This window comes from Choloepus didactylus, chromosome 21 (genome assembly GCF_015220235.1).
Source record: "Choloepus didactylus isolate mChoDid1 chromosome 21, mChoDid1.pri, whole genome shotgun sequence".
NCBI classification, from domain to species: Eukaryota; Metazoa; Chordata; class Mammalia; order Pilosa; family Megalonychidae; genus Choloepus; species Choloepus didactylus.
The window spans coordinates 46,122,891-46,134,541 of NC_051327.1; the positions used below are offsets into that span (position 1 = coordinate 46,122,891).

At 42.4% G+C, this 11,651-nt stretch overlaps 1 protein-coding gene across 1 annotated transcript; it reads right to left on the reverse strand.

Annotated features, from left to right (window-relative positions):
- Window positions 1–1,238: 1,238 nt before the first annotated feature.
- Window positions 1,239–5,349, reverse strand: LOC119517564 (zinc finger protein DZIP1-like). The gene has a single exon (XM_037814389.1). It carries the CDS (start codon window positions 4,543–4,545, stop codon window positions 1,966–1,968), a length of 2,580 nt encoding a protein of 859 aa, XP_037670317.1. The 5' UTR covers window positions 4,546–5,349; the 3' UTR covers window positions 1,239–1,965.
- Window positions 5,350–11,651: the final 6,302 nt, after the last annotated feature.

Here is an 11,651-nt window from a genome sequence, read left to right on the forward strand (position 1 = left end):
CAGTCTCGCCACAGATTGTCTCTGCCACTGACCCACAAGTCCTTGGTATTGGTGTAGGGTTCCTGGGATTTCTGAGTGGGTCCCTCTTCCCAGCCGTGCCCTTCCAGGGCCTCTGCTGGGGGAAGGCTGTGCTACGTCACAAGTGCACGCTGTCCCTCAAGGGAAGCCCTGGGCTGCCAGGCCGTGCAGGGGTATTCTCAGCCTGCTGTAAAGACGGCTAAATGGGGTATGTTAAACTCCCCCTTTTTGCATAGCTCCACCTTCCCAGCACCGGGACAACCACTGTGGGTGAACAAAAGGCCACTGTCCCACCCAATATTGTGGCATGTACGCAGTGTTGCGGGAAACACTTCCCGTCACACTGGGTCCCTTGATGTGGCTCTGGTCTGTGGCTCCGGCGCCAGGCAGGAGCATTGCCAGCCCGCCAGGAAGATGGCTGCAAGGGGTGTGGGTTTTTTCTCCTTTTGGCTCACCTCTGACCTCCTCACTCCAAGACAATTAGCAGTGGGTCCATGAAAGGCTATCTTTCACACCAGATAATGAGGCATTCGCACAGCCCATTCCTACCACTCTTCACTGTGTGGTTCTCGCTGCAGTACCTGCAGCTGCTTTGGGGTTTTTTTAAAAAAGAACTAGTCTGCCTCTAAATGCCAACACACAGTTTCCCCACACTGCAGCATGGCTGCCGGACATTCAGCAGGTTCACTCACTCATTTCAGAACTCAGACTCCCAGTTTCACCAAGCACTCGTTCCCTGTGGATTTAGCAGAACTTGTCCAGATGGTGCATCACTGGAACTAGTGTTCTGGGTCACTCTCTGACTTTTATCTAGTACTTTTCATGGAGGTGTTTTTTGCCCTCTCCTAGCCACCATCTTAGGTTCTCCCTCATTGAAATTATTTAGGAGATTTGTTTAAACATCTTTGATTAGTTGTTTCAAATTCTGTATCTATGCTGACTTTTTTTTTTTTTTTTTTTTTTTTTTTTTTGATGTAATGAAGGGCTTTACTTGAAAGGTTAACAAAATGAAGAACTCCAAAACCCAACACATCATTTAAATTGTTACTTTTTTGGAAACAGACTACAGATAGTACCACAAAGTATAAAAAAATGCAAAAACAGCTCATATGAATTTTCTAACCTCTGACAATGTCATTGCTCAAGAATATAACTAAATTTCTTTTGAGGTATTTTATAATTTGGGTTTTACATTTAAAAAGTTTTTAAAAAAAAACTCTACATAAACATGAATTCAGTAATTACTTAATCTTTTCTATTTATATTCTGATAAATTAATTGGCACTTAAAATAGCTACATTTTATTCATAAAATATCCAAATTAAAGGTTATACTCCAGAAATAGTATTTAACTTCTAAAATAATTGTTTTAACAGCAACATGCTTACAGTGGCTCAGTACTGCATATGATGAAGGTATTTCAGGAAAATGTGCTTACAATGGGCATAGCTATATTATAATTTGAAAACTTACATATGAAAAATAACCAGTCTACTCTTAAGGTTTCACTGATTCCACTAATTCAATTTTGAGGATACTAACAGAATTTTATATCACATTCCATATGTGATGATTTACATAAAAAAGTAAATCTTTTTAAAAAGTTTAATAATTCAAACCAAAACCTGCTATAAGCTAAAAAAGAAAAAATTCACTTAAAAACTATTTGAAAAAAATACACTTAACACTAGATTACCATTCTGAAGCTTTTTATGACTTTGATGACATGTTATTTTTAAGCAACTGAAGACTTGAACACCTTTATATGCTTCCAAATACTGTTGACAATCTTGTTTAATACTGTATTAGATGCCATTAAAGAGAGCCTTGTTCTCTGAATAAGCTTCCTTGTTATTGTGGGAAATACTATAAGGCATGAGCTTAAAATGCTGTGACACTGAAATACTGTTGGCTTCTGGAAGAATCTTCTGACATTTGGAATTCTAGTTATACATCTGAGGAGTCACTCCAATCAGTCACAGTTACCAGGCTGCTTTTTAATGTGCTTGATTCATTTTCTTGAAGTCCTTCTCCCTTTGGCCCTCTAGCATTAGATGCACCCCAGGCACTTGGTATGTGAGTAGAATTTGATTCATTCTTCACCAGTGGAGGTTCCTTCTGTTCTTTCCCAGTTTTTTCCCCCAAAGATTTTTCTTCCTCTAAGGATGATATGTCCCAGTCATCCTCATCCACATCTGCACACTTTAGTCCTTCTGGTATTTCTTCTTCTTTGATGAATGCCTCAGCAACATTAATACCACCAACTAGTTTATTAACATTTCTGTGATTTGTAACTGTTTTTTCAACTTTTTCAGTTAGTGTTTTAATGGCGGTTCCTGCAGGCTTGGGAGAAACATGAGAGTCCTCAATTTCACTCTCTTTGGTCCAGTCAGTGTCACTTTTGGCAGTATTCATTGCAAAGCTACCCTTGTTGCTTTTAGATGATTGCAGAGGAGGTAAGTCTGGGGATGCATATGTCTGTACGAAGTCATCATCATCCAATTCCTCCTCTGAACTAAAGGGAGGGGTCGTAATAGTAGATGGCTTTCTGGGAAAATTATCTTCTAGGATATTTTTCCGAATTTTTGGAACAGATGTTCTATCAGTAAAAACTGGTCTTTGTCTAATCAAATGTCTGCTTTTGGAAGAATGTTGCATTGCTTTGGATCTTTCTCCAGTTGCAAGGGTATCCATTTGAGAAATACTGCATTTATCTGAAGACAGTAATGTTCTCTCCTCAATTTTACAGCTGACCTGATATTCAAGGAATTCTCGAATTTGCTGAATGTTAGGTATTTGTCTTTCTCTTTCATGTCTTGCTGATTCCACATTTCTCAGCACTCTATTCAAGTGATCACTTGGGATACCACGTATATCTGTATTAATTCCCAAGGTTTCCAGTTTCTCCACCAAGCTCTGTTCCAAGACAGTTCTTATTTCCTTAGTGAGGGAGGGATTATTCTTCAAAGCTTTCCTTAAATGTACCTTGCTGTTATTTAATTTGAGTTCATTTTCCCTTACTTTTTCTTCCTCTGAAAGTTCTTCTATTGGTTCCAGTATGTGTGATGCGAATGCCTGTTCATGTGCTATTGTTAGACCTGATTTAGCATCCAAAGTCTGTGGTGCTGGAGCATTCACAGGTACAGCTGGGGCAGGTGTCTTAGGTTCAAAAGTTTGCCAGGCTAAAGGATTCCCTTTGGGTTCACTGACACTGTTTAATGGTTTACTGGTAAACTCTTTAATCTGCTGCCTCTGAGTAATAATCACCTCATTCTGTTCCTGGAGTCTCTGGCCTAGCTCTTCTATTCTTTTCTTGTAGAAAACATTACTTGCATTTAGATCATCTATCATTGAGGTTCGAAGTTTCTCTATATGTGAAAGGAGCCGACCCTTTTCTTTCTTGTGTTCTTGATGAAGGGCTTGAACTCGAGCTGTCCACTTGCTTTCCTGACTATCAAGAAGTTGCATCACATTTTGGAAATCCTGAGGATACTGAGGACGGTCTTCTTTAAACTCATGTGCATCTTTTAATGTGCCTATGTTTGACTTGATCTGCATATTGGACTTCTGTATTTCTGACAATTGATATTCTAATGCTGAATTCTTGGAAGTTAGTTCTTTAAACTCCTTCATAAACATCTCCTTGACTTTTTCCATCTCATCAACTAGTTTCTCCTTTTCTTCTTCTTTCCATCTATCAAACAACTTCAGAAATTCTTCCTCTTTTGTTTTTTGCATTTCATACTCCTTAGAAAATCTGACCGCATGTGCATGCTGTGCCGCCTCTAACTGAGATTTGGTGAGCTGCAGCTGTTCCTTCAATATGTTGATTTCATCCTGGAGCTTATCGGTCTGCACCTTTTTCTTATACTCAAGGTGAGAATCTTCAGGATGGCGGCGTTGAATATGACTTTGCAGGAAAGCTTGGTTCATAAAAGCCTTGTCACAAAAATGACACTGGTAATAGCTGGCTTTGGCCTCGATCATCAGCTGCTGGGTGGAGATCATCTTTTTCCTGCGTTTACACTCATCCTTGAGTAACTTGATCTCCCCCGCCTGTTTGGTGACCAGCTTCTTGCTCTGCTCGCAGTCGGCCAGGGTCAAGCGCAGCCGCTCCTCCAGGGTGTGCAGCTGCGAGGTGAGGAAGTCCTGCGAGTGCAGCAGGTACTCAATCGTGAGCTGTGCCAGGCGGATGAGTTTCAGCAGCACCGGGTCCACGCTCGACTGGCAATGCGGACACTTCTCGTCCTCCAGCTTGCAGAAGGTGATGTTCATGATGTTCTCCTGCAGTGTGAGCACGTCCACGGCCCCCGCCACCTTGTCCACGTCGATGGCGCTCAGCCGCCGCCAGTCCACGTTCTCCAGCCGCGGTCGGAATTGGAAGAAGGGCAGGGACCCCGAAGCCGCGGTGGGGGGAACACAGGCCATGGCGGCTGCGCTCGCCGCGCCCGCCGCAGAGGCGGCAGTGGCCGCCGGAACCTCCGGGCCGCTGGCCAGCGGATAGTACACATGCTTCTGGAAGGGCATGCTTGGAAGCTAGTGCGCCGCCTCTGGTTGCATCCAAGGAGGGGGGCTGGTCTCGCCAATCCGGGCCGCCGCCGCCACACTCCTTGCGAGCTGGAGAAGGCCGGGACCCCGGAGGCGGCGGCGGCGGCCTAAAGTCTGGGCGTCCAGGCCGTTGCTATGACAGCGCCCCCGGGCGTACCGGCAGCAAAGGGCGCCCGCCCCGCGCGAGGTCAGCGCGCGCCCAGGGCCCTTACAAACTTATATCCGGGCTGCATTCTGTTTTCCGGAAAATTGAAAACATTTCTAGCAGCTCCTTGCAGATTTCGGGCCTCTCATTCTTGGGGTTTCTTGGGGCTGCCTGTGGTTACCACAGAGAAGGATGGCTGAAGAAAAGCCAGGCATTCCTCAGTGGCCAGCGAGGCCCTGCTTGGACCATCAGGAATTTTTTTTTTTTTTTTTTTAATTTCCTGGTAGCTAGGTGGACTGTCAGTTCCATCCACTGGACTGCAGGCTCAGCGGCAACAAGGATTGTGCTCCCTCTCGCTCACGGTTATATCCCCAGCATCTAGCTGCGCGCTCCTCGGCGGGCGCCGGGCGCTGCAGGCAGATGGGGACGACAAAGGGGATCCGGACTCCAGGGGCGCAAGTCGCGCAGGCGGTGCCCGTGGAGGCGGAGGAGAAGCAGAGCTAGTAGAGGCGAGCCGGCTTTTTTTTCCAGGGCGCAGGATGAAGCCTGTCTCGTCTGGGCAAGTTGTGGCTAGGCGGGACGACTGGCGCTGCTCCCGGGCCTCACAGACTCCGGGCCGCGAGTGCCTCGGGATCCCCCACCCCCCTCCCGCCCCCCCTCCCCTCCGCGTTCTCCCTCCGGCCTCTTCGCTCCTCGCCCCGGCCCCTTCTCTATGCTGACTTTTAAATTTGATCATTTGGCTTGGCCATATCTTCTTGTTTCTTCGTGTGCCTTGTAATTTTTTGTTGGTATCTGAGCATCTGATTATCTTGATGAGATTATTTTGAAAGTTAGTTTCCCTTTTGTGCTTGTTTGAAATGGTTATGTACCTCAGAAAAGGCCATGTTCTTTTAATCCATTCCTGTGGGTGCAGACCTATTGTGGGTGGGAACTTTGGGTTAGATTATTTCAGCTGAGAAGTGACCCACCCCATTTAAGGTGGGTCTTAATCCTTTTACTGGAGTCCTCTATGAAGAGAATAAAAGACAAAAAAAAAAAAAGTGAGAGAGTTCAGAGGGAAACACCCAGAGAACTTGAAGAGAAAAACTCTGGAGATACTAAGAGAGGACTCACAGAAGCTCAGAGAGGAGGCCAACGGAACCAGAAGCTGAAAGTAATGAGACCTGGGAGTGACCCAGAAGATCAATCTCACCAATCAACAGTTGAATCAGGATAATGCCACATCTAACCAGCAAGGCAAGCACCAGGCCAACCCAAAGTTGCCAGCCTTGGGGGGTGGAGGATGGGCACCAGAAGACATGGTCAAATTCACTCACTGCAATTTCTCAGTCATAGTTTCTCTGTTCCTCCATCCAGCTCTTCTGTGGATGTTGAATTGGCCCTTCCCTGGTCTCCCTAGCCAACTGCTTTGGACAGTTTCCTGCTTGTTCTCTAGGTGTTTTGAGGGGAGGAGTGAATTCTGCCTCTCCTTATTCCACTTTCTTCCTGGAAGTTCTCTCTGGGCTGACTTTTACAATGGGGATTTATTAACTTAAAAGCTTACAGTTCTGAGGCTGTGAAAATGTCCAAATCATGGCATTAACAAGTGATTCTTGCTCCCCAAAGCCTGGCTACTGGTGATCCTGGACTCTTCTGTCAGATGGCAAGGCACGTGGTGGCAATTGTTGGTCTCTACCTTCTCTTCCAGGTATTGTTGCTTCAGTTTCTGACTTCAGTGGCTTCCTCTCTTTTTCTGTAGCTTTATATCTCAATTTCTGTGTCTTTTTTTCTGCCTGAATTTCATCCTCTTATAAATTCTCCAGTAAGAAGATTAAGACCCACCCTGAATGTAGTGGGTCACATCTTAACTTAAGATCTTTCTCACCAAAAGATCTTACTTACAATAGGTCCACACCCCAGAAATGGATTAGCTTTAAGAACATGATTTTCAGGGGTCCATTCAGCTTCAAACTACCACAGGGCCCTTTCCAGAAAGGTTGGAGTACATCTTTATGAAGATGTCTTTTCCAACATACAGAGTTTCCAGGCTGAAGATTGTAGTTCTGAATAGCTTCATTCATCTCCCAGAAGTATGCTGTAAAAGGATTGTTCTAGCAGAGTTTCATTTTTCTTTAAGGCTTTGATTAGTTCTTAACAAGAGGTTAGCATACCTCCTTTTATGATGAAGGACTCATATATTCCAGAGTTTATGTTCATAAATCTCCCTGTTATAATTTCAAGTGGGTTTAACTTACGTTTTCCAAAAGGAGTGGATCCTAATTTAATAAGACTATAGATAAGGCTTTTGGCCATGGTAGATTAAGGGATTCCACATGTAGTGGTTTGAAACTGAATGTGACCCAGAAAATTATGTTCTTAAAGCTAATCCATTCCTTTAGGTATAAACCTATTGTAAATAGGACCTTTTGATTAGGTTACTTCAGTTAAGGCACAGCCCAGGGTGGATCTTAATTCTCTTACTGGAGTCCTTTATAAAAAGAATGAATACAGCATAAGAGAGAGAAAGCCTTGAAAGCAAGAAGCTGAAAGCAACCAAATCCAGGAGAGAAGGGAGAAACCAGCAAATGCTGTCATGTGCCTTACCATGAGGCAGAGCAGTCCAGGATCTCCTCCACCGGCCTTTAGTAAAAAAAGCACTGTCCTGATGGTGCCCAGATTTGGACATTTTCACAGCTTCAAACCTGTAAGCCTGTAAGCTAATAAATTCCCACAGTTAAAGCTAACACATTTTATGATATCTGCTTTAGCAGCTTAGCAAAGTAAAACACCATGAATTCATCAAACTGAGTTTTTTAATGCAATTTTATTGAGATATATTCAGATACCAGATAATCATCCAAAGTGTACAATCAATGGTTCAGAGTATCATCATATATTTGCGCATTCAAATTGTTTTAATTACGTCATTTGTTCTTTCTTTTAAGCCTGAGTATTGGGGGTGACAGGGATAATGAAAATGTTGCTAAATAGGCCATATTTTGTATACCATCTTCATAATTTGTCCTGTAAAGTGGGTTCCTCCATCCTTGTGAACTTCCAAGGGAACGCCCCAATTTGGAGTTATTTTTTCTAATCGTACCTTTGTAATGGTAGCCACTGTAGCTTGTCTACAGGGAAAGGCTTCAGCCTAATGGGGGTACAGGCAAATCATTATAAAAGCATATTTATAGCCTTGGGATGGGATAATTGAATAAAATCCAACTGACAAATTTCAAAAGGTCCAGAAGGTAGGGGAAAATGTTCTTGAGAGCAATGCAAATGTTTTCCTGGATTGTGCTTGGGACAAATTAAACTATTGTGACATATTTTCATAGCTATTTTAAGGGATGGCTTCCAGAAATATTACTTTCCTCCACTTACCATTTTATCAATATTCCCATGAGTCATATTATGAATAATTTCCAAAATTGTTTCTTAGAGGCAATTAGGAAGGACTTGTTTACCATCAGGTCCAAATCATTATTTAATTGCAGGCTCATAAAATGGCCAAGGGTTTTCCATTACAAGAAGTAGATTTTTTTATGTTGCCAATAGAGTTATTTGGTTCAAAAGTCATTATAGAAACAGGAATAGGATTATAATTTATTGCTGCAGCTTTTGCAGCTGTATCTGCTATGTGGTTGCCAGTGATTTCCTCCATGTTTGCCCAAGAATGTCCAGGAATTTTAATTACAGTCAAAGCCTTTGGTAACAGTACAGCATCCAGCAATTCTGTAACATAAGAGCTGTTTTTCTTTTTAATTTGCCCTCCATTGGAGGTTAAAAAACCCTTTGTTTCCATAACATCCCAAAATCATGAGGCATACTGAGTGAGTGTATATATTTGCTGTTTTTCCTTTTGTGAGTATATGGGTCTTGCGAGGGCAAAAACCTCTGCTTGCTGGACTGACATAGCATTAGGTAAGGCATTTGCCCCTATTATCTCATGGTTAGAGGTAATAGCATATCAACAGGACAGAGCTGAGTTACCTTGAAGGTGGGAGCCATCTGTATACCTGAAAACATCTGCATTATTCATTGAGGTTTCTTGCAAATCTATTCAAGGGGTTAATGATTAGCTAGTTAAAGCAACGCAGTCACGAGTTTTGTCAGAAATAGTAGGGAGTAGCAAGATTAAGTTGTGACAATGAATAAAAGAGACATTGGGAAAATAATGTAAAATAATTTTGTAAAAAGTTAATCTATTGGTAGAGAGATGCTGAGTGTGATGAGAATTAAGAAGGGCTTCAAGAGAATGAAGGACAAAAATAGTCAAGAGAGATCCCATAATTAATTCTTCAACTGATTCTAAAAGCTTTGTCTTTGCAGCAATGGACCTCATGCAAAGGCTATGGCATCCAATTGCACACAACCCTAGAGGTCGATGGTGGTCTCCATGCTTTTGGGTAAGGACATCTAAGGCATTTCCTTCTCCTTCATGGACAAAGAGGGAAAAGGGTGATTTGTAATTAGGGTGTCCCAGAGCAGGAGTGCTAAGCAAACTATGCTTTATTTCCTTAAAGAAATTTTGACTAGTTTCATCCCAAATAAAGAGCTCAATTTCTTCATATTTAAGCAAGGCATACACAGGTTGAGCCATGGAAGAAAAACTAGGAATTCAATTTCTACAGTAGCCTGCTAAAAATCCTCTTAATTGATGTTTGATTTGGGGAGGAGGAAAAGTTAAAATGCTTTGGATTCAGTCAAAATTTAAGAGGAGGCCCAGGGAGGGGTTGGTGATTAAATGTCCTAAATATTTAACTTGTTGGGAATTAGATTATAGCTTTCCCTTAGATACTTTATGTCCTTTTGTTGCTAACTGTTTAAGTAGGTAGATGCTGTCTTGGAGATGGTCCTTTTTAGAAGGGGAGAGTGCCAGTTTGGATACATTGTGTCCCCCTCAAAAGCCTTATTCTTTAATGCAATTTTGTGGGGGCAGATGTATCAGTGTTGATTAGGTTGGAATCTTTTGACTGAGTGTTTCCATGGAGATGTCACTCAATCAACCATGGGCAAAAATGTTTGATTAAATTATTTCCATGGAGGTATGGACCCCACCTATCCAGGGTGGGTCTTTATTTAATCACTGGAGTCCTATAAAAGAGCTTACAAACAGAAAGAGCTCAGAGCAGCTGAGAGGGACATTTTGGAGAGAAGTTAAGAGCTGACACACTTTGGAAATGCTTGGAGACATTTGGAGATGCTAGCCCAGAGTTTGCTCTGGAGAAGCTAAGAGAGGACCCCAACACTTAGATGCACAGGAGCTGAAGAAGCTAATAGACACCCAGAGACATTTGGGAGAAAGCCATTTTGAAGCCTAACCTGGGAACAAAGGAACAGTAGACACCAGCTACATTCCTTCCCAGCTGACAGCGGTTTTCTGGATGCCAACGGCCTTTCTTCAGTGAAGGTACCCTATTGTTGATGTGACAGTTTGGACACTTTTATGGCCTCAGAACTATAAGTTTGTAACTTAATAAATCCTCTTTATAAAAGCCAATCCATTTCCAGTATTTTGCATAAAGGCAGCATTAGCAAACCAGAACAGATTCTAGTACCAAAAGTAGGGTATTGCTGAGTTTGCAAATACCAAACATGTTGGGATAGCTTTTTAAATGGATAGGAGGGAAATACTGGAAGAATTTTCAGGAGCATGATATAAAAGGCCTAGATTGCTTTGAAGAGACTGTTGGTAGAAATATGGACTCTAAAGATACCTCTGATGAGGCCTTGAGCAGAAATGATGAATGTGTCCTTGCCAGCTGGAAGAAAGACGATCTTTGTTTTAAAGTGGCAGAGAATTTGGCAAAATTGAGTCCTGGTGTCAGACAGAAAGCAGAATTTGAAAGTGACAACCTGGGATACTTAGCTGAGGAGATCTCCAAACTACATGTGGAAGATGTAGCCCGGTTTCTCCTTGCACCTTCAATAAAATGCAAGAGGACAGAGATAACCTGAGAATTGAACTCTTGGTTACAAAGAAACCAGAAACTGATAGTTTGGAAAATTCAGGGCTCCCAGAAAGTGAGACCCCAGAGGCTACAACCCCACTTGAGGATTTAACCAAACATGGAACCCAACTGCCATTTCAGTACAAGTCTTGATTGGAGATGGAGTTATCCAGAAAGGATTTGTGGAAAGTCCTATTGTCTAACAATTTCAACCCCTGTGTGCTTCCTGCCAGGCCAACAAATTTTTTGAGAGAGTTGTATAAATGGAGCCACTGCTGGTCTGGACTGGAGGGTACAGAGAAGGAACAAATTGAAGGAAAAATTTCTTCAAAGTCTCTTTTCCACTGTTCCAGGTTGTTTACAGTAATTACAAGTACCAGTATCCTGAACCCTGGTGTCTAAAGTGTTCATTGGGGGCTTATTTTAGCTGCTGTAATTGGAAATTCATGGTTGTGCTAATTGTATTTGTGCTGTTTTAGCCTGGGAAGATTTCTTTTTCTCACCCTTTTTAAAAGTGTGATCTAATTGATCTGTAAAGTTATCAAGTCATTAGGTTCCTTAGTGGCCCAATTTATTTGTTTTCATTTTAGAGTGGTACTTAGATCTTCTGAAAGGCTGTTAACAAAAGTAGAATTGAATAGGGTAGAGGTTTCAGAGTTAATATGGTCAAGACCTGAAAGGAGTTTTCAAGCCTGTCATATATGGGCTCATCGAGCTGGGGGGTACATCGTTGGATATTTGTCCAATCAATAACTTGAGGGAAAGCTTCAGGTGTGACCTTGTGAAGCTCCTTAGCTAGCTTAAATGCTTCCATTTTGCCAGTAGCTCTTCATTTTGAAAAGGCATTAAAGGGATCTTTCCAATTAGCTTTGACTACCTAGATTCTGTCATGACCTTCCCTAGCAGTCATAAGAATTAATTGGTAGAGGCCTGAGTATCCAGGCTCGAAAGTCTGAACAATACGATTGAATTATTTTGCAAAACCTACTGTGTCTTCTGTAGCATTTGGA

Coding starts and splice junctions, on each gene's coding strand:
- LOC119517564 (XM_037814389.1), bottom strand. CDS start 4,545: ATGCCCTTCCAGAAGCATGTGTACTATCCGCTGGCCAGCGGCCCGGAG.